Below are 22,219 nucleotides of genomic sequence, written 5' to 3'. Positions count from 1 at the left end.
TGGCCCTTAAGATCCTCAGTAACCTTTCCCCTCTCATCCTCAACCTATGCCCTCTCGTTCTGGGCTCCCCTCCCCCCCAAACATGCGGAAAAGACATACAAAAGTTGATCAGCCAGACAACATGCAAAAGCAATAAAATGTCGAGCCACGGGGGAACAAAATTGTTGCCCCATCTTTGTTTTCCTATTTGCATTTGGACACTTAAAATCTGTCCGTAAAACTAGCATCCCCACAAGAGTATATTGCCAATATTTGCTGGTGTCAGCAACGCAGTGCGCATGCTCATCGCTGCCCAAACGAAAGGCGCGCGACCTGTTTTTGATGGACCAATCGGAAGCCCTGGAGGACCAGAAGGAGATTGGTCTTCCTGCCAATCAGAGCCACCGCATTGTCTGAATGCGGAAGTTGGACTACGAGCTTCTGAAGCTGCTGCTAGTGCTCCTCTCTTTGGAATGTGGATTGAGCTTCACCCCAGACTATAACTTGCTTTCTCCGTCCAACATCTGTGAGTATGGTAGTCCCTTTTCTCACCCACTTTTTCCATTTCACTTTTTTTCATTCTGGGGTTCGGTTGTTGGCTTGCAGCAACTGAAAGGAAAAGGAGTGAATCCAGGCAGAGACATACTCTGGAAAAATTGGTCCAGGTCTGTGTCTCAATTGGCAAAATACATCGGCAGGAGACTCAAGAACACACTAACCAAGGCAGCATAAGGGGGTGGACAAGGCGATGTTTTGGGTGTAAACCTTCTTCGTGGCGGAGTGGGCGGTGGGGGAGAGTGTAGGGGGAACTGTAGATGGGATATTAAAATGGGTGGTGACTGGGAGGACCAGTCAGTCTCTGCGGACCCGGCTGAGATGTTCGGCGAACCGTTCCTCAAGTTTACTCTTGATCTCCCCGATGTAGAGAAGTCCACAGTTGACAAACACATGGCAAATACAGTACCACAATGTGAAGTTATAGCATTTGCTGCCAAAAAAGAAAGCAGAAAGGAGGTGCATTATTTAAATGGTGATATATTGGGATGTGGATAAAGTGAGAACTGGAGATCAGAGTCGAAAAATGTGGTGCTGGAAAAACACAGCAGGTCAGACAGCAACGGAGGAGCAGGAGAGTCGCCGTTTTGGGCATGGGTCTTTCATCAGGAATGGGCGTACAAAGGGGCCTCAGCGTCCTCCTACACCAATCACTGCCAGTTGTCAGACAGGAACAACAAGCAATCAGCAAGGCAATGGTACATTAGCAAGAAAAATTGAGTTCAGAAGTTAACCAACCTCTGGTACCTCTCCTGTGACTATTGATTTACAGATATCTCAGCAAGGGGTCCAGCAATCATTTCCCTAGCTTCCCACAGAGTTCGAGGGGCACCTGATAAGGTCGCAGGTATTTATCTACCTTTGTGTTTCGAGATATCCAGCACCACTACCTCTGTAATATGGATATTTTTCAAGATGTCACCATCTATTTCCCTACAGTCTATATCTTCCATAACCTTTTCCACAGGAAATACTGATGCAAAATACTCATTTAGTATCTCCCCCATTTTCTGCGGTTCCACACACAATCCACCTTGCTGATCTTTGAGGTGCCCCATTCTCTCCCTAGTTACCCTCTTGTCCTTAATGTATTTGTAAAAACCCTTTTGATTCTCCTTCACCCTATTTTCCAAAGCTATCTCATGTCCCCTTTTGCCCTCCTGATTTCTCTCTTAAGTATACTTGTTTATACTTTGTACCTTTTTATACTCTTCTAAGAATTCACTCGATCTATCCTGTCTATACCTGACATATGCTTCCTTCTTTTTTTGAATCAAACCCTCAATTTCTCTAGTCATCCAGCATTCCCTACACCTATCAGACTTTCCTTTCACTCCAACAGGAATATAACATCTCTGGTCTCCTCATTATCTCATTTATGCAGGCTTCCCATTTTCCAGCCGTCCCTTTATCTGCGAACATCTACCCCCAATTAGCTTTTGAAAGGTCTTGCCTAATACTGTCAGACTTAGGATTCCTCCAATTTAGAACTTCAACTTTTAGATCTGGTCTATCCTTTTCCATCACTATTTTAAAACTAATAGAATTATGGACGCTGACCCAATGTGCTCCCCCACTGACATCTCTGTCACCTGCCCTGCCTTATTTCCCAAGAGTAAGTCAGGTTTTGCACCTTCTCTAGCAGGTACATCCACATACTGAATCAGAAATTTTCTTGTACACACTTAAATTCCTCTCCAACGAAATCCTTAAACCTATGGCAGTCCCGGTCTATGTTTGGACAGTTAAATCCCCTACCATAACCATATAAGGGGAAATAAGGGTCTAAAACTGGGCACAATCCTCCAGGTCCTGCCTCAGCAATGCCATGTATAGTTTTTTTTTAGATTAGATTACTTACAGTGTGGAAACAGGCCCTTCGGCCCAACAAGTCCACACCGACCCGCCGAAGCGTAACCCACCCATACCCCTACATTTACCCCTTACCCAACACTACGGGCAATTTAGCATGGCCAATTCACCTGACTTGCACATCTTTGGAGTGTGGGAGGAAACCGGAGCACCCGGAGGAAACCCACGCAGACATGGGGAGAATGTGCAAACTCCACACAGTCAGTCGCCTGAGGCGGGAAACGAACCCGGGTCTCTGGCGCTGCGAGGCAGCAGTGCTAACCACTGTGCCACCGTGCCGCCCACGGTTGCAGCAACATTTTCTTACCTTTTGTATTCTATTCCTTTAGCTATCAAAGCCAACATTGCATTCACTTTCTTTCTGATCTACTGTACCTGCATGCTAGTTTTCTGTGACTCATTAATGAGGATACCCAGATCCCTCTGCACCAGAGCACCCCAAAGTCTCTCCTTGTTTAGACAGTAGGTCACCTTCCTTCTTTTTTTGACCAAAATGCATGACCTCACACTTATCCACCTTAAACCCCACATTTGGGCCCACTCCCCTAACCTATCTATATCCATTTGTAAGGTTCTTATTTCCTATTGCAATTTACTGTCCCACCTATTTTTGTGTCATTCACAAATTTGGCAAAAGAGCCTTTTATCCCTGTATCCAAGTCGCTAATGTGGATTGTAAATAGCTGGGGTCCAAAGACCCTACCCTGTGGCACCTCACTAGTTACATCTTGCTGTCCAGAAAAAAAAGCCATAGATTCGGACTGTCTGTCTTCTGCCGATCAGCCAGTCACCTATTGAAGCTGATAAATTACCCCTAATCCCATATGATCCTACCTGTGAATTAACTTTTTGTGTGGCACTTCAGCAAATGCCTTCTGAAAGGCCAGATATATTACATCTACAGGATCACCAATAGCCACTTTGCTTGTTACATCTTTGAAGAACTTAGTCAAATCTGATTTGCCCTTCATAAAACCATGCTGACTCTGATGGATGGCGTTTTGACTTTCAAAACGTTCTGATATTGCTTCCTTGATAATTGATTCTAACAACTGGTGTTAAACTAACTGGTCTGCAATTTCCCACATATTGCCTCCCTCCCTTTTTGAATACAGGTGTTATATTAGCATTTTTCAAATCCACTGGAACCAGAAGACCATAACATGTAGGAGTAGAGATGAGGCCATTCAGCCCATCGAGTCTGCTCCACCATGGTTGACTGGTTTCTCAACCCCATTCTCCCACTTTCTCCCCATAACCTTTGATCACCTTGACAACCAACAACCTACCTATCTCAGTCTTAAATAAACTCAATTAATCTTTCTCACGTCTAGAGAACTTTGGAATATTATAACTAATGAATCCACCATCTCCACCGCACTTCCTAATGTATTTTTAAGAAGCTATGAACCTAGACTCCACGGTCTCTTTGTTAAGCAATACTCCCAAAGACCTTATCATTATGTGTTGAAGTCCTGCTAAGATTAGCCTAAATTGGACAACTGCATGATGCATCTCGGGCCATAGTCTGGGGTGTGGATTACCAAGTGCTGGGGATTTGTAAACTTTTAATCCCATCAATTTCTCCAACACCATTTCCCTATGACTACTCAGTTCCTTCAATTCTGCTCTCAATGGACCATGTGTTCCCCAACATTTTGGGGACGTTACTTGTGCCCTCCTTTTGTGATTATATAAGCAACATATGTGGTTAATTGGTCTGCCATCTTTGTTCCACATGAGAACTTTGTCTGTTTCTAATTGTAATTGTTTTCACCAATCCTTTTTTTCCCTCTTTTTTTCCCCCCCATTTTCCCTTTTTAATCAATCCTTTTGTTGAAACCTGAACTGCTCCCAGTCTTCAGATTAGCTGCTTCTTTTTAGCTAATTTGTATGCCACTTCTTTGGATCCAGTCCTGACCATAATATCCCTTGTTCGCAGTGGCTGGGCCACCTTTTGTTTTATTTTTCAGACAGGATGGAACAACTATTGCAGTTGCACCAGGTGCTATCTAAATGTTAGTCATTTCTTTCAATAATGTGCCCTCATTTGTTACAGCCTGTTTGTGCCTGTAATTTCCTTGCTTTAGATTTAAGTCCCCAGTCTCAGTATCAATTCTGTTGCTCTCCATCGTAATGGAAAGTTCTCATTCAGTTCTTCACTCTTCCGCAAGGGACCTCTCACAGCTACATTGCCAATTATTCCCTTCTCATGAAGGAATTAACATTTTGGAATTAAATTGCCATTGGCCAACAGAACCATTGCAATTTTGGGGAGATTGTGTGCAATTCAGGTCTCCCTCCTATTGGAAAGATGTTGTGAAGCTGGAAAGGGTTCAGAGAAGATTTACAATGATGTAGCCAGGGGGTTTGAGTGATAGCGAGAGGCCAAACAGACTAGGACTGTTTCCCCTTGCGCGCCGGAGGCTGAGAGGTGACCTTATAGACGTTTATAAAATCATGAGAGGCATGGATAGGGTAAATAGACAAGGCCTTTTCCTTGGGATGGGAGAGTCCAGAGCTAGAGGGTAACAGGTTCAGGGTGAGGGCTGTGGGGTGGGGGTGCAGATTTAAAAGGGTCCTCGGGCATCTTTTTCATTCAGAGGGTGGTGCTTGCAACGAATGAGCTCCCAGAGAAAGTGGTGGAGGCTGGTACAATTACAGCATTTAAAAGGCATCTGGATGGGTATATGAATTGGAAGGGTACAGAGGAATGAGGCCAGGTGCTAGCAAACGGGGCGATATTAATTTGGGATATCTGGTTGGCGTGGACAAGTTGGACCGAGGGGACTGTTTCTGTGCTGTATATCTCTGACTCTGGCTTTCCACTAGATATTTGCCACGTCTGTATGTTCAGTCTGTCTCTGGTGTCTGTGTCAAAGCCTTAATATCTCATTCCACTCCCACTTCCCGGGATGTTAACCATTTCGTGTCTGGTTTTTTCTCAAGAAGCTGTATTGCAAGTTCAACCTGAATTTACACTTGTTTTACTCCCCAAAATCAGACCTGCTCACTCTTGGCAATATCCCAATGTTGTTGTGAAAGATATTAACTTTCAGGTGGAGTTATCCAAAATTCAGTGATGTCAGTCCTGACGGTTTTGCTTCTCTGCCCCTGTAAGATGCTGAATCAGCACCTTCAGGAGAATTAGTTAGAGCAGAGTGAGAACAGAAGGGGAGAGAGAGGGGGATGGTGCTTTCGAATTTATGAAATAACAAAAGAAAAGAATGTTCAACGGCAAGTAAAATTCCTTGTTCTGAATTTCTACCCTGGACTGATAGTGACGACTTTTGTAATCTTTTTTAACAGAGTATTTGAAGATCTGAAGACGGAAGTTTCAACATCAGCAGATGAAGGGCTTATGCCCGAAACAGACTTTGCTGCTCCTCAGATGCTGCCTGACCTGCTGTGTTTTGCCAGCGCCGCACTTTCCGACTCTGACTATCCAGTGTCTTCAATCCTCACTTTGATGTCAATGTCTGACAGTCATTCAATCCATTGAGACCGCAACAATTTTCAACTATGGATCTATGAAAAGGAGCAAAGCTTTTGGTTCCTGCTTGAGTGCGTTTTCAGTATCAGTGGGACTGGATAAGAGACCCTACTGTTGCAGTGCAATGAGTGTGGAGCCTGAAACAGATATACGAGCCTGGAAAGAGGAATTCACAGCAGGAAGGGCCTGTACACAACTTTGTGTGCAGCTGAAGCTTTAGCCATGAAGAAACCCGAGGAATCCCGCCCCGTGGAGAAACTGTGGAAGTGTGGCAACTGCGGAAAAGGCTTGTGTTTCCCGTCTGTGTTGGAGACTCATCGGCGCAGTCACACCGGGGAGAGGCCGTTCTCCTGTCCTGAGTGTGAGAAGGGCTTCGTCAATTCCTCCAACCTACTGACCCACCAGCGGGTCTACACGGGGGAGAGGCCATTCACCTGCCCTGAGTGCAGAAAGGGCTTTACCCAGGCCTCTGCCCTGCTGAGGCACCAGTGGGTCCACATAGGGGAGAGGCCCTTCCCCTGTACCAAGTGCGGGAAGGCCTTCAGCCATTCCTCAGACAGGCTGAACCACAAGCGGTCCACACTGGGGAGAGGCCCTTCAGTTGCCCCGAGTGTGGGAAGGCCTTCAGCGATTCCTCCAACCTGCTGAGACACCGGTGGGTCCACACCAGGGAGAGGCCATTCAACTACTCTCACTTTGGGAAGGGCTTCACCCGCTCCTCCCATCTGCAGAGGCACCAGAGAGTTCATGTGCCATCGCAAGGGGATTAAAGGAGCGATGACAGAGTACCGTTATTGACTGGATTATCAACCCAGTTCCGGAGACTCCCGGGTTCGAATCCCGCTGAGTCAGATGGCGGAATTGGAATTTGGTCAGAAATCTGGGTTCAGAATCTAATGATGAAACTGTTTTCATGGGTGGGGGGAGCTGGAGAAAACCCCCATCTGATTCAATCATGTCCTTTTTAGGGAAGGAAACTGCCGTTGTGAGAAAGGATTCACTCAGTCAGGGCAGGAGAACGGCCTCTCCCCGGTGTGACTGCGCCGATGAGTCTCCAACACAGACGGGAAACAGAGGCAATACAGGTTAAGGCTGTACCAAGGATCCAATTACAAAGGGACAGCTTGGTGCTGACCAATAGTAAAGAAACTGGGGGGTGGGAGGAGTGTGAGCACTTGGGCCTTGAGCTGTTCAAAAGAAAAAGCTACATTCTCAACACCTTTTTGCTGGAGGAGACCTGCAGTTGGAACAAAGTTGGGTCGCAGTAAAGGTTACCTGAATTTACTGAAGGGCTCAGACTCTCATTGAATTGATTTATTGTCACGTGCGCCGCGATACAGTGAAAAGCTTTGTCTTGTGAGCAGTACAGGCAGATCAGAGTTAAGTAGCAAAGATATGTAAATAATAAATAAACAGCTACAAAAACAAAAACACAGGTCCAGGTGAATGTTAAGAGTTTGAGAGTCTATTTGGTATTCTAATGACAGTGTGGTAGGAACTGTTTCAAAACCGGTTGGTGCATGTGTTCAGGTTTCTGTACTATCCACCCCGATGGTAGAGGTTGAAGAAAAACATTGCCAGGCTGTGATGGGTCTTTGAGAATGCTGGCGGCCCTTCCTTGACAGTGGGCCTGATAGATGGGTTATATAGATGGGAGGTTGACCTTTGTGATTGTCTGGGCTAAGTTCACCACTCTGTGTAATTGTCTCTGATTTTGAATGGTACAGTTGAAAGCTTTGACCTCCAAGAGGTTTTTGTGTTAAAGCTGCTCATTTCTTTCAGCCTCCTGCACTAAGTTTCCAATGTCATGTATCAGATGGAGCAGTGAATGACGAGCTAATATCATTTGAAATTGTAAATTTTTCAGGAGTGCGGTTACTGCGTCATTTCATCGGCATCATAATGTTCACAGACAGCACCGGGAGGTATGGGCTGTCTCCACTAGAAATGATGTGGAGGAGCCAGTGTTGGACTGGGGTAGACAAAGTTAAAAACACAACACCAGTTATAGTCCAATAGGTTTATTTGGAAGCACTCGCTTTCAGAGCGCTGCTCTTCATCGGGTAGCTGTAGAACAGGATCAGAAGACACAATTTATAGCAAAAGATCAGTGTCATGCAACTGAAGGGATATATTGAACAAACCTAGAATGATAGTAAGTCTTTCATCTTTTAGAACGGGTTGCAGGTTTCCGTTCATTCATATGTAAACCCCAGAACTACTTTTAAGTCCCCATTCTCAAATGGTTTTATAAAGGTTTTATAAAAATAGGTGACATCTCAGCTCATATAATGCATGAAAGGTGTGAGGTTCAAGTCTGTCTGTATCCTACTCTTGCTTGAATCAGACTGGTTCTATTTCCAAAGGAGGAATTTATAAAATATTACATGGATTAACTGCCTGCAGATTGTGCACTTTGAGCAAAATTGAATGTATCTGCAAATGCAAATTCACCCCATAGACTATTATCTGTGTGTGTGTGTGTGTATGTGTTTGCGTGTTGCATGCTTGGTAAAGTGTGAGTGTGATTGGAGTATAAGTCTGTAAAAGGGTGAGTATTTTGGTTGGGGTGGGTGGTGCGTATGTGTGTGTGTGTGTCTGAGAGACAGCATGTTTATGACAGAGTTGTGGATAAAAGCGAGGGGTTGCATTTTGCTAAAACAAGGGCAGGACTTGTACAGGTAATGGTAGGGCACTGGGTCGTGTTGTAGAACAGAGAGACATGGTGGCTTTCAGGTATATTGTTCTTGAAAGGTGCATTGCTGGGACACAGGATGGTTAAGAAGGCATTTAGCAGCATTGCCTTCATTGTTCACACCGTTGAGATAGGATTTGGGACATCATGTTGAGGATGTCCAGGATGTTGGTGAAGCCACTTTGAGTACTGAGTACAGTTCTGGTCGCCGTGTAATAGGAAGAATACTATTGGAGGGGGTTTGGAAAACATTTTCCAGGATGTTGCCAGGACTGGAGGGATTGAGTTATAAGGAGAGACTGGGACTTTTTTCAGTGGAGCGCAGGAGGTTGAGGGGTGACCTTATTCAGACTTACCGACACCACTCATTATTTTGTAAGACAAATAGTAAAAATAGCGACAAGCATGTACGGTTACGTCAAGCTACAGGAGGACACAATTGTGGCTCTACTCTTTTTTTTCCCTATTGGCATTTGACCAATTAAAATCTGTCAGTAACAGCAGCATCTCCAGAGCATACTGCACATGCTCCTCGGTGTCAGCAAGGTCTGTGCGGGTTAGCCGATGTCAGCAAAAACTGCATGCTCGTCGCTGTCCCCGGAAACGGCTCACGACCTTCATGGACCAATGGGGAGCATTGGCGGACTGGAAGGAAACTTATCCTCCTGCCAATCAGAGCCCCCCTACTGTCTGAATGTGGAAGGTGGACCATGTCCTTCTGAAGTTGTTGCTGTTCCTCTCTCTCTAAATGAAGATTGAGCTTCACCCCAGACTAACTTCCTTCCTTTGTCCAACATCTGTGAGTATGGCACTCTTTTCTCACCCTCTTTTTCCATTTATTTTTCATTCGGGGCTTCAGTTGTTGACTTGCAGCAACTGAAACGGAAGAGAGTGAATCGAGGGGGGAGGGGCAAACTCTGGAAATGTTGGAGAAATGACTACTGCAGATGCTGAAGATCAGAGTCGCGAGTGTGGTGTTGGAAAAGCACAACAGGTCAGGCAGCATCAAAGGAGGGTATGAAGGAATGGAGACTTTCAGCTTCTGTGGAATGAAAGAAAAAGAGTTCACTATAAATTAGAATTGATCAGATAGGCCAATGGGAGATGGAGTTTAATTTAGAGAAATACATTTTGGTCAAGCAATCCAGGCAGAACTGACAGGGGAGTGTTGCAGAATAAAGAGACCTTGAAGTGCAGGTTCATACTTCATTGAAAATGGAGTCTCGGGTAGACAGAATAGTGAAGGCAGTGTTTGGTATACTTTCCATTATTGGTCACAGCATGGAGTATGGGAGTTGGGAGGTCACGTTGTGTCTTGCAGGACATTGGTTAAGCCACATTTGGAATGCTGCATCCACCTCTTGTCTCGTTTCTATCGGAAAGGTGATGTGAAACTTTGAAAAGGATCAGAAAAGATTTACAAGGCTGTTGCCAGAGTTGGAGGGTTTCAGCTACAAGGAGAGGCTGAGTAAGCCAGGAATATTTTATCTGGAGGGTCAGAGGCTTATAGAGGTTTATAAAATTATGAAGAGCAAGGATAGGATAAATAGACAAGGTGGTTTCCTTGGAGTCAGTAGCGGAGGGGTGAGGAGGGGGGGGGGGGGGGGGTACTAGAGACATAGGTTTTCAGTGAGAGGGGAAAGATATAAGAATTCTGAGGGGCAACTTTTCCATGCAGAGTGTGGTGCATTTAAGGAGTAAGCTGTCAGAGGAATTGGTGGACACTCATACAATTGCAACATTTAAAAGGCATCTGGATGTGTTTATGAATAGGAAGGGTTTGGAGGGATATGGGTCAGGTGCTGGCAAGTGGGACGAGATTGGGTTAGGATATCTGCTCCGCATGGACAGGTTCGAGTGAAGGGTCTGTTTCTATGCTGTACATCTATGACTCTGTCTATTTGATTACAGCTGCTGCTCCTCTCTCTGAATGAAGATTGAGCTTCACCCCAGACTGCAACTTTCTTCCTCTGTCCAACATCTGTGAGTACAATACTCTCTTTTCTCACCCACTTTTTCAATTTATTTTTCATTCTGGGGTTCAATTGTTGACTTGCAGCAACTGAATGGAAAGGGAGTGAATCCAGGGAGGGGACAGACTCTGGAACAGTTGGTCCAGGTCTGTGTCTCGATTGACAATATAGACAGTCAGGAGGCTGGAATAACACAGCAAGCCAGGCAGCATCAGGAGGTGGAGAAGTCGACGTTTCAGGTGTAATCCTTCTTCCGGATGGGGAATGGGTGTAGAACAAGATGCAGATAAAGGGGTGCTGGGGGCAAGGTGTTGAAGTGGGGATTGGTGAAGACAGAGGGTACAACCTGATGATGGGAGGAAGGAATCTGGTTGGTGGCAGGGAAGAGTGAATGGGAGGGGCAGAGGCTGTGAAGGGAGTTGGGGGATGGGAGGGGAGAAATTAGACAACTCCAGGTGGAAAATGAGGTGTTGTTCCTCCAATTTGTGGATTGGATCGTTGTGGCAATGCAGGAGACCAAAGCTGGTCATGTCAGAAAGGGAGAGGGAAGAGGAATTAAAATGGGCGGTGACTGGGACATCTGGTCAGCCTCTGCAGACCCTCTTGCCCTTCCTTGTTTTAGCAAAATGCAACCCCTGGCTTTTATCCACACCTCTCTTATGCACATACTCTCTGACACACACACATCCCCAATACTCACCCTCACACAGGCTGATACTCCATAACACTCACTTCACCAAGCAAGCACACAGGCAAAAACACACTCACGCACAAACTCACATGGAGACACCTGTGCTGCCCTGCATAGTTTGCAGAAATCTCTTCTCTTCAGAGAGTCCCCACAGTGTGGAAGCAGGTTACTCGACCAAATGAGTCCACCCGACCTTCCAGAAAGTAACTCCCCTACCCCCATTTCTCTACATTCACCCCTAACAAATGCACCTAACCTGGACATCCCTGGGCACTATGGGTAATTTGAGCATGGCCAATCCACCCTAACCTGGACAAAATTAAAAATCACATAACACCAAGCTATTTAGAAGCACTGGCTTTCGGCACAAAACTTTTTCATCAGGTGGTTGTGGAGAATAAGATCATAAGGGACAGAATTTATGGAAAAACATTGCAGTGTCCTGCCACTGAAATGATATATTGAGCAAACCTGGATTGTTAAGTCTTTCATCTTTTCAAATGGGTTGCAGGCATCATTAATCTGTAAATTTACAACTTCCTGTAAGGCACTTCTCAACATAACTTAAGGTTTTGTAACAAAAGATGACATCTCAGCTCAGACAATGCATTAAATGTGTGAGGTCAGAGTCCAAACCTTGAATCAAACTGGTTCTATTTCCAAAGTCAAATTTACAAAATATTATATGTATTGACTGCCTGCAGATTGTGCATTTTTAAGCAAAATAGGATGTATCTGCAAATAAAAATTCACCCCCATGGACTTGTGTGTAAGCGCGCGTGAGAAAGAGAAAGTCTACTTCCGTGCTGTACGTGTCTATCTCTATTTGATAAGATGCTTCATTTCTGATGTAAATATTGTAAATCATAGCTGGGTACTAACAGTTAGATGTAAGGGAGAGAGGATCCTCAAGTTGGGCACAATCAGAATCCTGGGAGAGCCCTATTTCTGGTTTGCTTCCTAATGAACAGACATTAAGCACTAGCACCTATTTGTTTCTCATGTTGTTTCATTTTTCTTGTTTGATTCTCTGCTATGAGTACACTTTTGTGTCTGGTTGGTTGGGAGACTGGGAGATTGTGCATTGGGCTTTGATTGACTGACTGAATATTTTATTGTTCCAGAAGGTATAAAAAGAGGGGGTGGGGGTCAAAGCTTCAGCAGAAATCCAGTAGAGCTGAGAACAGACTGACATCTTATTCAGTGGGAACAGGGAGATCAGAGGACAGAGAAATGAGGACCTGAAATCAGAGCGGACACCAGACTACCCTCTGGTCAGTGCTTCGATTAGCAGTGGCAACCCTCTACCTTTACCTAGCTTCCCATTTGACTACACCTCGATATTCAGGATCCAATCCTTGTCATCCTGAAGCCATGTTTCTGTGAGGCGTCTCCGATCATTATTATTCTCGTCAATATGTGCAGACAATTCATTTACTTTTGTTACAGTGCAGCACACATGCAGACACACCACTTTTTGTTTCCATTTTTGTGATCTTCAGAATCCAGTTTTGATTGCTGGTATATTTACTCTCCTTGCCCCTTTCTATCATTCTCTGATGTTAATTTCCCACATCACTACATTGCTCACCAGCCTTGATTTGGATTGGCCAGGCTAAATTGCCCATCATGTCCAGGGATCTGCAGGTTAGGTGGGTTAGCCATGGGAAATGCAGGGTTATAGTTTCATAGTAATAGAAGCAGGAGTAGGCCATTTGGCCCATCCAGCCTGCTCCACCATTCATTAAAATAATGGTAAAACTGTCTATCGTCTCAGCTCCTCCTCCCTGCATTATCCCAACTATCCTTAATTAACCTACCTGCAAAAACCTAACCAACTGTGTCTTCAATATACTTAATGAGGCTGTCTCTACTGCTTCCTTGGGCAGAGAATTCCATAGATGGACTACTATCCATGAAAAATAGTTCCTCCTCATCTCTGTCCGAAATCCAGTCCTCCAAATTATGTGGCCTAGTCTCATCCACCAGCAGAAATGTCTGGATAGGGTAGGGTTTCATCCCTACAGTGCAGTGAATTCCCACTTTCCACCAAAGTCCCATACATAACTGGATATTAATCTACCTACATCTAGGTGGATAGGCTGGGACTTTTCTCACTGGAGCACAGGAGGTTGAGAGGTAACCTTAGAGATTTATAAAATCATGAGGGAGGTAGATGAGGTGAATGGTGGGTGTCAATCCCCACGGGTGGGGATTTTAAGATTAGAGAGCAAACTTTGAAGGTGAGAGGAGAAAGATTTTAAAAAGACTTGAGGGGCAGCATTATTTTTTTAAAGAGTGGTTTGTATGTGGAATGAACATCCCGACACAGTGGTGGATGCAGGTACAGTAACAACATTTAAAAGACATTTGGATAAGTACATGAATAGGAAAGGTTCAGAGGGATATGAGCCAAACACAGGCAGGTATGACTAGTTCAGTTTGAGAACACAGTCAGCATGGATTAGTCGGACTGAAGGGTCTGTTTCTATGCTGTATGACTCTGTAACTGTTCTGGACTGGACTTAAAAGCCATTTTCTCATCTTCCCCCATAAACATCCTCCTCTTTGTTGTTCAAAAATCAGATGAACCGAGCCTTGAATATATTCAATGATCCCCTAACTGCAGGCAGGCATCCCCACTTCTGAACTCATTTCCACTTGCTAATATGCCACTTGCATTGCTCGCTGCACCTGACAACTGGCATTGACTGTTGTAGAAGGACGCTGAGGCCCCTTTGTACATCCACACGTCATTCCTGATGAAGGGCCCGTGCCTGAAGCGTCAACTCTCCTGCTCATCGAATGTTGACTGAGCACCACACTTTTCGACTCTGATCTCCAGCATCTGCTGTCCTCACTTTCTCCATATCCCAATCTGTTACCATTTAAACAATGCACCTCTTTTCTGCTTTTCTTTAATACAGCAAAGGCTCTAACTTCACATTGGGGTACTGTATTTGCCATGTGTTTGCCAATTGTGGTCTTCGGGAGACAGAGGTTAAACGTGGGGAACGGTTTGCCGAGCGTCACAGCTGGATCTGCAGAGGCCGACCGGCCCTCCCAATCTCCACTCATTTTAATTCCCCTTCCCACTCCCTTTCTGACATGACCATCTTAGGCCGCCTCCATTGCCACAACAAACCAAACCACAAATTGGAGGAACACCACAACATCTTCCACCTGGGCAGCCTACAGCCTGGAGGACTCAACACTGAGTTCTCCAATTTCAAATAACCTCCTTCCCCACTCCTCGAATCCCTTCCCAGGCTCTTCCCCACCCCTCCCTGCCCCCAACCAGATTCCTTCCTCCCAGTGACCAACCAGTTTGTACCCTCTACTTGTCTCCACCTATCCCCAATTCACCACCCTGCTCCCAGCACACCCTTGTTCTGCAGCTCTCCCAACACCCACCCGCAGTCCTGGACAAGGGTGACATCCAAAGCAAGGAACATGTGCAATGCTTGTTGACACAGAGGAACGTATGCAATATGCTCAGTGGTGATGCTGGCATTATTGACAGATTTTGAAGTGTCCAAATGCCAATAGGAAAAAAAAAGATGGAACCACAACTTTTTTCCCCCATCTGGCTTGATATTTTGTGGCTTTTCCGTCTTGTCTGGCTGCTCAACTTTCTTATGTCTTTTCCGTAGTGTAGGGGGTGAAGGTCTGCACTAGAGGGCCTAGGTTCAGGGTGAGAGCAGAAAGATATAAAAGTTATCTAAGGGGCAACGTTTCCATGCAGAGGGTGGTGTGTGAATGGAATGAGCTGCCCGAGGAAGTGGTGGAGGCTGCTACAATTAAAGCACTTAAAAGGTTTCTGGATGGGTATATGTATAGGAAGGGCTTAGAGGCATATGAGCCAAGTGCTGGCAAGTGGGACCAGATTAATTTAGGATATCTGGTTGGCATGGACGGGTTGGACCGAAGGGTCTGTTTCTAAATAATAAAAAGTATACTTTGACAAATTACAAACTATATCCATGTTAATAAGGCTCAGTACATCACACACTTCACTGACCATTCTCAACAGGTCCTGCCCCTTCAATGACTGAGGAACATCCGCCTCCAGAATGCTCACCGGCTCCTGCCTGCTGTACAGCCGGCCGGTGTGGCCGTGACACAGCAGCTGCGCCAGGAAGGCGGCGGTGCCCAGTGACGGGTGTCTGCCCCGGGCCGCACGGCGCCATTTTCCTAACGGCCGCCCTCCCGCCGCTTCCCCGCTCGAGCGACTTCTCCTCCCAACCGCCTTCGCCCCCGCGTGACGTCTGCACGGGGGGGATGGGCGGGGGCGGGGGAGCCTCACCGTCACCAAGCAACAGCCACCTCGCGCTACAACTGCTACCTGAAGCGGGAAATCTGCATTTTAAAAGGGACGTGGACATTTAACGGGCTATTTCTGCAAATAGATTGAAATGGACAAAATTACATTTCAAAAGGGATGTAGGCACATTCAAAGGGATATCTTAATATGCAAAATGTCCCAGTCATATCTAAATGAATCTACATTTCGAAGAGACGTTGCCCTATTTATAAGTAGAAATGACCCTTTAAGAGACATAGTCATATCGAGGGGCAAGATTGCGCTTAGAGGAACACAGCACATTTAAAGGGCATAACTGCATTTGAAGGGGCATTTTTATATTTAAAAAGACACATTGAAATCTCATAATTAAAAGTACATGGTAATATTTAGAAAGCGTGACCATGTTCGAAATAGTGCAGCCACTTTATAAGAAAAGGGATTTGGGCCGGGGCGTGGGGGAGAAGGGGCGGGGGGATAAGATTTAATTTTTAAGAAAGTAAGCAAGTTATTACGATTTGGAATGATCTTGAAGGGATGATGGCAGCAGTAAGTCGCAAACGTTAATACAAAATTCTTGAAAAGAAAATGATTCCAGATATATGCGGACGCAGGAAAATAATTCAACAAAAGAGCCATTACAAATTTATGGAGCAAACAATATCTTTGAGAGATACAAATAGGAGCATTATTATTTAAGTAGGAATTCCAATTTTTGTTCTCCTCCCAAAAATCTGTCTTGTCAGGGTGCAGTGTAAGCCAGTACAATTTGTTATGCCACAGTAGGCACAGTAGGCAGTGTTTTGCAGGAAATCCTTTAAAGATTTCAGGCTTCTCCAGCTTTAGTTAGCTGAAGAAGAAAAAAATGCATCTGGTTGGAGACATGAATAGAAAAGAATCAGCGGGCTATGCACCAAATGCTGTCAAATGGGTCGCTAGATTAATTTAGGATATTTGGTTGTCTGGACTGAAGGGTTTGCTTCTGTGCTCTACAACTCTATTTCTACATAGTCAGAATCAATTTCACAAAACTAGGATTAGGCCATTCATCCTTTACAGCCTGTCTTGGGCTGTGGCCTAACTACGCACGTTTCAATGCAAGTTTCAGAAAGATTTCAGCACCTCTTTTCAAAAATTGAACATGCTTTCAGACTTTAACAATGTTTCTGAATATATCAATGTAACTATTCTCAATGTTAAAGATCAGCCATTTCAGAACGTCATTTAAACGTAGAGCTTTTCTAACAATAGGTGTGAATTCTGTGTGTCCCAATATCGAGTCAGACTGACATTGTTGTTCGAAAAGCTCTGCATTTAAATGACATTCTTGAAGTCATTTTGAAACAAGTTCTGGGATTAACATACCAAAGAACAGAAGCCCATTCTAAAATATGAAAGATTTAATCTAAAATTGTTTAGTGAAGGACATCTCCATGACCGTGGACTCCTTTGGCTATAAATTCTGTGATCATGACCTTACTGTCCACGACCAGCTGATGAAAGAGCAGCACTCTGAAATGGAGTGATCAGTAACAATGTCTCATTTGGATCACCCAAGGTTAGAAATGGAAGCATATCTCTTCAAGGTTACAGTTTGATTTGCCCTTTCAACGTTCTTGAAATTTAAGGTGTTCCATTGTCGGGTTCAATTCTGATCCATTAAAATCAGTATCCAGTCTCATCGGAGTGCAGAACCAACTCAACTGACGGAACAAACAAAACAACTTTTCGGTTTGCTTTTTAGATGTGACATCTTCGCTCCCTCCCTCTCTGGTGACCCAACAGGACTACCAGAGCTGGAAGTACCATTCTCGAAATACGATTGCTGACCTACAGTTTTCTTTTGCTGCTAAACATAAGGATTTAAAAGCTGCTAGCCTGATCTCGCACAAAGCACAAAAACAGACTGTTCACCCGTGCCTGCGCAGAGGAGAAATTTCAGGAGGAACAGATCACAAAATAACAACTGTTACCAGTCCCACAACACGTGTTTCCTTGGACAAAGTTAAAAATCTCACAACACCAGGTTATAAACCAACAGATTTATTTGGAAACACTAACGTTTGGAGCACTGCTGTTTTATCAGGTTCGGCGTGGAGAATGAGATCATGATCATGGCATTTATAGCCAAAGGAGTCCAGTGTCATGGAGATGTGATATATTAAACAATTTTAGATTAAATCTTTCATCTTTTAGAATGGGTTTCTGCTCTTTGGCATGTTAATTCCAGAACTTGTTTTTAATTACCTTCTCAAGAAAGTCATTCAAATGCACAGCTTTTCTAACAATAGGTGTGAATTCTGTCTGGGTCCCAGTGTTGAGTCAGACTGGGATTTTTCTTAGAAATGTTGTGCATTTAAATTACATTCTTGAGAAGGTAGTTTTTAGATTAGGGTGTAGGTTAGGCTGGATTGGCCATGCTAAATTACCCTTATTGTTCAGGATATGCAAAGTAGGGTGGATTAGCGATGAGAAATATGAAGTAAGGGGGTGGGTCTGGGTGGCAATGGTGCTAAATGCCTTCTTAACCATCCAGTCTACCAGTTCTTTGCAGGTTGCATAACTATGTATCTGAACCCTCCCAGGTCTCTTTTTTAACTATAGAAGTCCTGTCCTTCCTCGTTTTAGTACAATGCAATCCCTTGCTTTTATTCATACCTCTCTCATATACGCACACCCGAACATGCTCACACACTCACACTTTACCAAGCATGCACACACTCTTACATGCACTCTCACACAAACTCACATACACAACTCTATGGAGTGAATTTGTATTGGCAGAATTATATTTGCAGATACTTTCAATTTTGCTCACAAAGCGCACAATTGACAGGCAGTCAATCCATGTAATATTTTATATATTCCTCCTTTAAAAACAGAACTAGTCTGATTCAAGATTGGGATACTGACAGACTCGAATCTCACAACTTTAATGTATTGTGTGAGCTGAGATGTCACTTTTTAAAAAAATATATAAAACCATAAGTCATCTCAAGAACATGACTTAGATGTTGTTCTTGGATTTACATGTTAATGAACCGAAACCTACAACCCATTCTAAAAGGCATCAGTTGCATGACACTATGAATTTTGCTATAAGATGTGTGTCTTATGATCCTGCTCCACAGCTACCTGTGGAAGGACCGGCGCTCCGAAAGCTTGTGCTTCCGAATAAATCTGTTGGACTATAACCTGGTCTTGTGTGATTTTTAACTTTATCCACCCCAGTCCAATACTGGCACTGCCACATCGTTTCTAGTGAACACAGCCCATACCTCCCAGTGCCGCCAGTAAACTTTACAATGCCAATGAAACAACACAGTACCTGCACTCCTGAAAAATTTACAATTTCTAATGATACTAGCTACGCATTCACTGCTCCACCCGATACACAACATTGAAAACTTAGTGCAGGAGGCTGAAAGGAATGAACAGCTTTAAAACAAAAAACCTCTTGGAGCTCAAAGCTTTCAATGAGAGTCTGAGCCTGCGGGAAGTTCAGGTAATCTTTATTGCGACCCAACTTTGTTAAAGCTTCAGATCCCCCCAGCAAAAAGGTGTAGAAAAAGTAGCTGCTTTTTAAACAGCTCAAGGTCAAAGCGCGCATACTTCTCACCCCCCCCCCCCCCCCCATCCTACCTCACTTTCTTTACTGTTGGTCATCACCAAGTTGTCCTTTGTAATTGGATCCTTGGTACAGCCATAACCTGGAGGAAGTATTGCCTCACTCAGCAATTTCACCCTACCCTAAAAACAGTTTCATCATCAGATTCTGAACTCCAAATTTCAGACTGAATTCCAATTCCGTGATCTGCCGCGGCTGGATTCAAACTCAGGACTCCCAGGAACTGGGTTGATAGTCCAATTCCTAATGGCACTCGGTTGTTGCTCCTTCAATCATCCTGCGATGGCACATGAACTCGTTGGTGCCTCCGCAGGTGGGAGGAGCGGATGAAGGCCTTCCCACTCTCTGTGCAGCCGAAGGGCTTCTCCCCAGTGTGGATCCGCTGGTGGGTCTGGAGATTGGAGGAATCGCTGAACATCTTCCTGCACTCAGGGCAGCTGAAGGGCCACTCCCCTGTGTGGACCCTCTGGTGTCTCAGCAGGATGGAGGAATTGCTGAAGGCCTTCCCGCTCTCTGTGCAGGGGAATGGCCTCTCCCCCATATGGATCTGCTGAAGGCCTTCCTGCACTCGGGGCAGCTGAAGGGCTTCTCCCCAGTGTGGAGACGCTGGTGCTTCCACAAGTTGCTCACCTGACTAAATCCCTTCCCGCACTTGGGGCAGGTGAACGGCCTCTCCCCCGTGTGGACCCGCTGGTGAGTCAGCAGGTGGGAGGAATTGCTGAAGGCCTTCCCACACTCGGGGCAGCGGGAGGGCCTCTCCCCCGTGTAGACCCGCCAGTGGGTCAGCAGGTCAGAGGAATGCCTAAACGCCCTCTTGCACCCGGAGCAAGAAAACGGCCTCTCACCAGTGTGGAGTCGCCTGTGTGTCTGGAGGTTGAAGGAATTGCTGAAGGCTTTCCCGCACTCGGGACACGAGAATGGCCTCTCCCCTGTGTGGACCCGCTGGTGAGTCCGCACGGCAGAGGCCTGGGTAAAGCCCTTCCCACACTCAGGGCAGCTGAACGGCCTCTCTCTGGTGTGACTGCGCCGATGTGTTTCAAGGGCAGATGGGACATAGAAGCCTTTCCCGCAGTCACCACACTTCCATGGTTTCTCCACAGGACGGGATTCCTCAGGTTTCTCTATGGCCGAAGCTTCAGCCGCACACAAACGCATGTAGAGCCCCTTCGCACCGTGATTTCCTCTTAACAGGCGGTATAGCTGTTACACGCTCCACACTCAGTGCACTGCAACAGTAGGTCTCTCATCCAGTCCCACTGATACTGGAAATGTACTCGAACAGGAACCAAAAAGCTTTGCTCCTTCTCACAGAATCGCAGTCAAAAATCGTTGTGGTCCTGATGGATTGAGTGACTGTCAGACATTGACACCAAAGTGAGGACTGCTGACTCTGGAGAGTCACTGTCAAAAAGCACGGCACTTGAAAATTCACAGCACATCAAGTAGCATCCGAGGAGCAGGAGAGTTGACGTTACAGTTGATTTTCAAACGCTGTAAAAAGAGAATATAAAAGTCATCACTGTCAGTCCAGGGTAGAAATTCAGAACAAGCGATTATGCTTTCTGGTGAACATTGTTTTCTTTTATTATTCCACAAAATTGAAAGTGCCATCCCATTCTCTCTCTCCCCTTCTGTTCTCACTCCACTTTAACTAATTCTCCTGAAGGTGCTGATTCAGGATCTTACAGGAGCAGAAAAGCAAAAACGTCAAGACTTATCTCTCTGAAACTCCACCTGAAAGTTAATATCTTTCACGTCATTGGCATAATGCTGAGAGTGAGCAGGTCTGATTTGGAAAGCAAAATAAAGTGTGCCTCTTCAGGATGAACCTGCAATGCAGCTTCTTGAGGAACAACCTCAAGAAACGGTTAATGTCCCCGGGAAGGGGAGCATAATGAGACACCAAGGTATTAACACCGACACCAGAGAGAGAAACTGTACATACAGACGTGGCAAACGTTTGTGGAAAGCCAGAGTCATAGAGATATACATACAGAAACAGGCACTTCAGTCAAACTCTTCTGTGCTGACCAGATATCCTAAATTAATCTAGTCACATTTGCCAGCACGTGTTCCCTGTCCCTCTGAACCGTTCGTATTGACACACCCGTCCAGATGCCTTTTAAATGCTGTAATTGTCCCAGCCTCCACTACTTTCTCTGGCAGGTCATTCCGTACACACATTCACACCCGCCCAAACCTCGTGAAATAGTTGCCTCCTTAGGTCTCTTTTAAATCTCCACGCACCCTCACCATAAACCAATCACCCTCTAGTTCTGGACTCCCCCACCCCAAGGAAAAGACCATGTCTATTTACTATATCCATGCTCCTTTTGATTTTATAAAACTCTATAAGGTTACCCCTAAGATTCTGGCGCGGGCTGGGGAAACAGCCCCACCCTATTCTTCCGTCCCTCCTCACCCGGGCAATTAAGACACATACCTGAGTTTGCAGAGTCTGCGCCCTCCCTGGATTCACTCCAGTTGCTACCAGTGAACAGATTTTCTCCCTCTTAGATTGAGGAGTTGCCCAGCAAAAGCGTTTTACTCTGAACCGAGCAGATACACTTCCGCGTTGTGACGTCATCGATGGGGCGAGGCGGCGGAGGGAGAGACAGGAAGGGGAGGGGCGAGCAGCGGGGACAAGAGGAGAGTGAGAGGGCGGAGCGAGGCCGGGACAGTGGGAGGAGCAAGTGTCAAGCGACGGACTACGAGTTGGGGCGTGACGAGACGAAGGGGCGGGGCGAACGGCGGCTCAGCACTGCGCCTGCTCCGGATTGACGGCCCGCACTGCCCTGCGCAGTTTGCAAAAATCCTTTCCCTTCAGAGAATCCGCACAATGTAGAAGCAGGTCACCCGGCCCAATGACACTACACCGACCCTCCGAAGGGTAACCCACCCACATCCATTCCCCTTTCCCCTCCTCCCGATATTTACCCCCCGAATAGGCCTCACCTGGCCATACCTGGGCACTATGGGTAATTTAACATGGCGAATCCACCCTAATCTGCACATCCCTGGACCATGTGG

At 45.5% G+C, this 22,219-nt stretch overlaps 1 protein-coding gene and 1 long non-coding RNA gene across 3 annotated transcripts; one reads left to right on the top strand and one right to left on the bottom strand.

Annotated features, from left to right (window-relative positions):
- Positions 1 to 421: 421 nt before the first annotated feature.
- LOC148144097 (uncharacterized) lies at positions 422 to 6,174 on the top strand. Its single transcript, XR_015751387.1, has 3 exons — positions 422 to 505; positions 1,307 to 1,381; positions 5,716 to 6,174. It is a non-coding gene; the product is annotated as an uncharacterized LOC148144097 (long non-coding RNA).
- A 1,730-nt stretch (positions 6,175 to 7,904) lies between these two features.
- LOC148144096 (uncharacterized) lies at positions 7,905 to 21,753 on the bottom strand. 2 transcript variants are annotated; one of them, XM_087974585.1, is made up of 3 exons: positions 21,633 to 21,753; positions 19,204 to 20,680; positions 7,905 to 9,636 (listed from the first exon to the last, which is right to left on the bottom strand). In XM_087974585.1, exon 2 carries the CDS (start codon positions 20,342 to 20,344, stop codon positions 19,664 to 19,666), a length of 681 nt encoding a protein of 226 aa, XP_087830711.1. In that variant the 5' UTR covers positions 20,345 to 20,680; positions 21,633 to 21,753; the 3' UTR covers positions 7,905 to 9,636; positions 19,204 to 19,663. The 2 variants fall into 2 exon arrangements, 1 of the variants encoding a protein (XP_087830711.1); XR_015751385.1 differs by lacking the exons at positions 19,204 to 20,680; positions 21,633 to 21,753 and adding an exon at positions 15,280 to 15,444.
- Positions 21,754 to 22,219: the final 466 nt, after the last annotated feature.

Source organism: Chiloscyllium plagiosum, unplaced genomic scaffold, assembly GCF_037043375.1.
Source record: "Chiloscyllium plagiosum isolate Xiang-an unplaced genomic scaffold, Cpla_swu_hap1 HiC_scaffold_27, whole genome shotgun sequence".
In the NCBI taxonomy this organism is placed as follows: Eukaryota; Metazoa; Chordata; class Chondrichthyes; order Orectolobiformes; family Hemiscylliidae; genus Chiloscyllium; species Chiloscyllium plagiosum.
This window is presented reverse-complemented; position numbering and strand designations above follow the sequence as displayed.

Bases quoted from the DNA above. Each gene is read 5' to 3' on its own strand.
- LOC148144096 (XM_087974585.1), bottom strand. From the start codon at position 20,344: ATGCGTTTGTGTGCGGCTGAAGCTTCGGCCATAGAGAAACCTGAGGAA.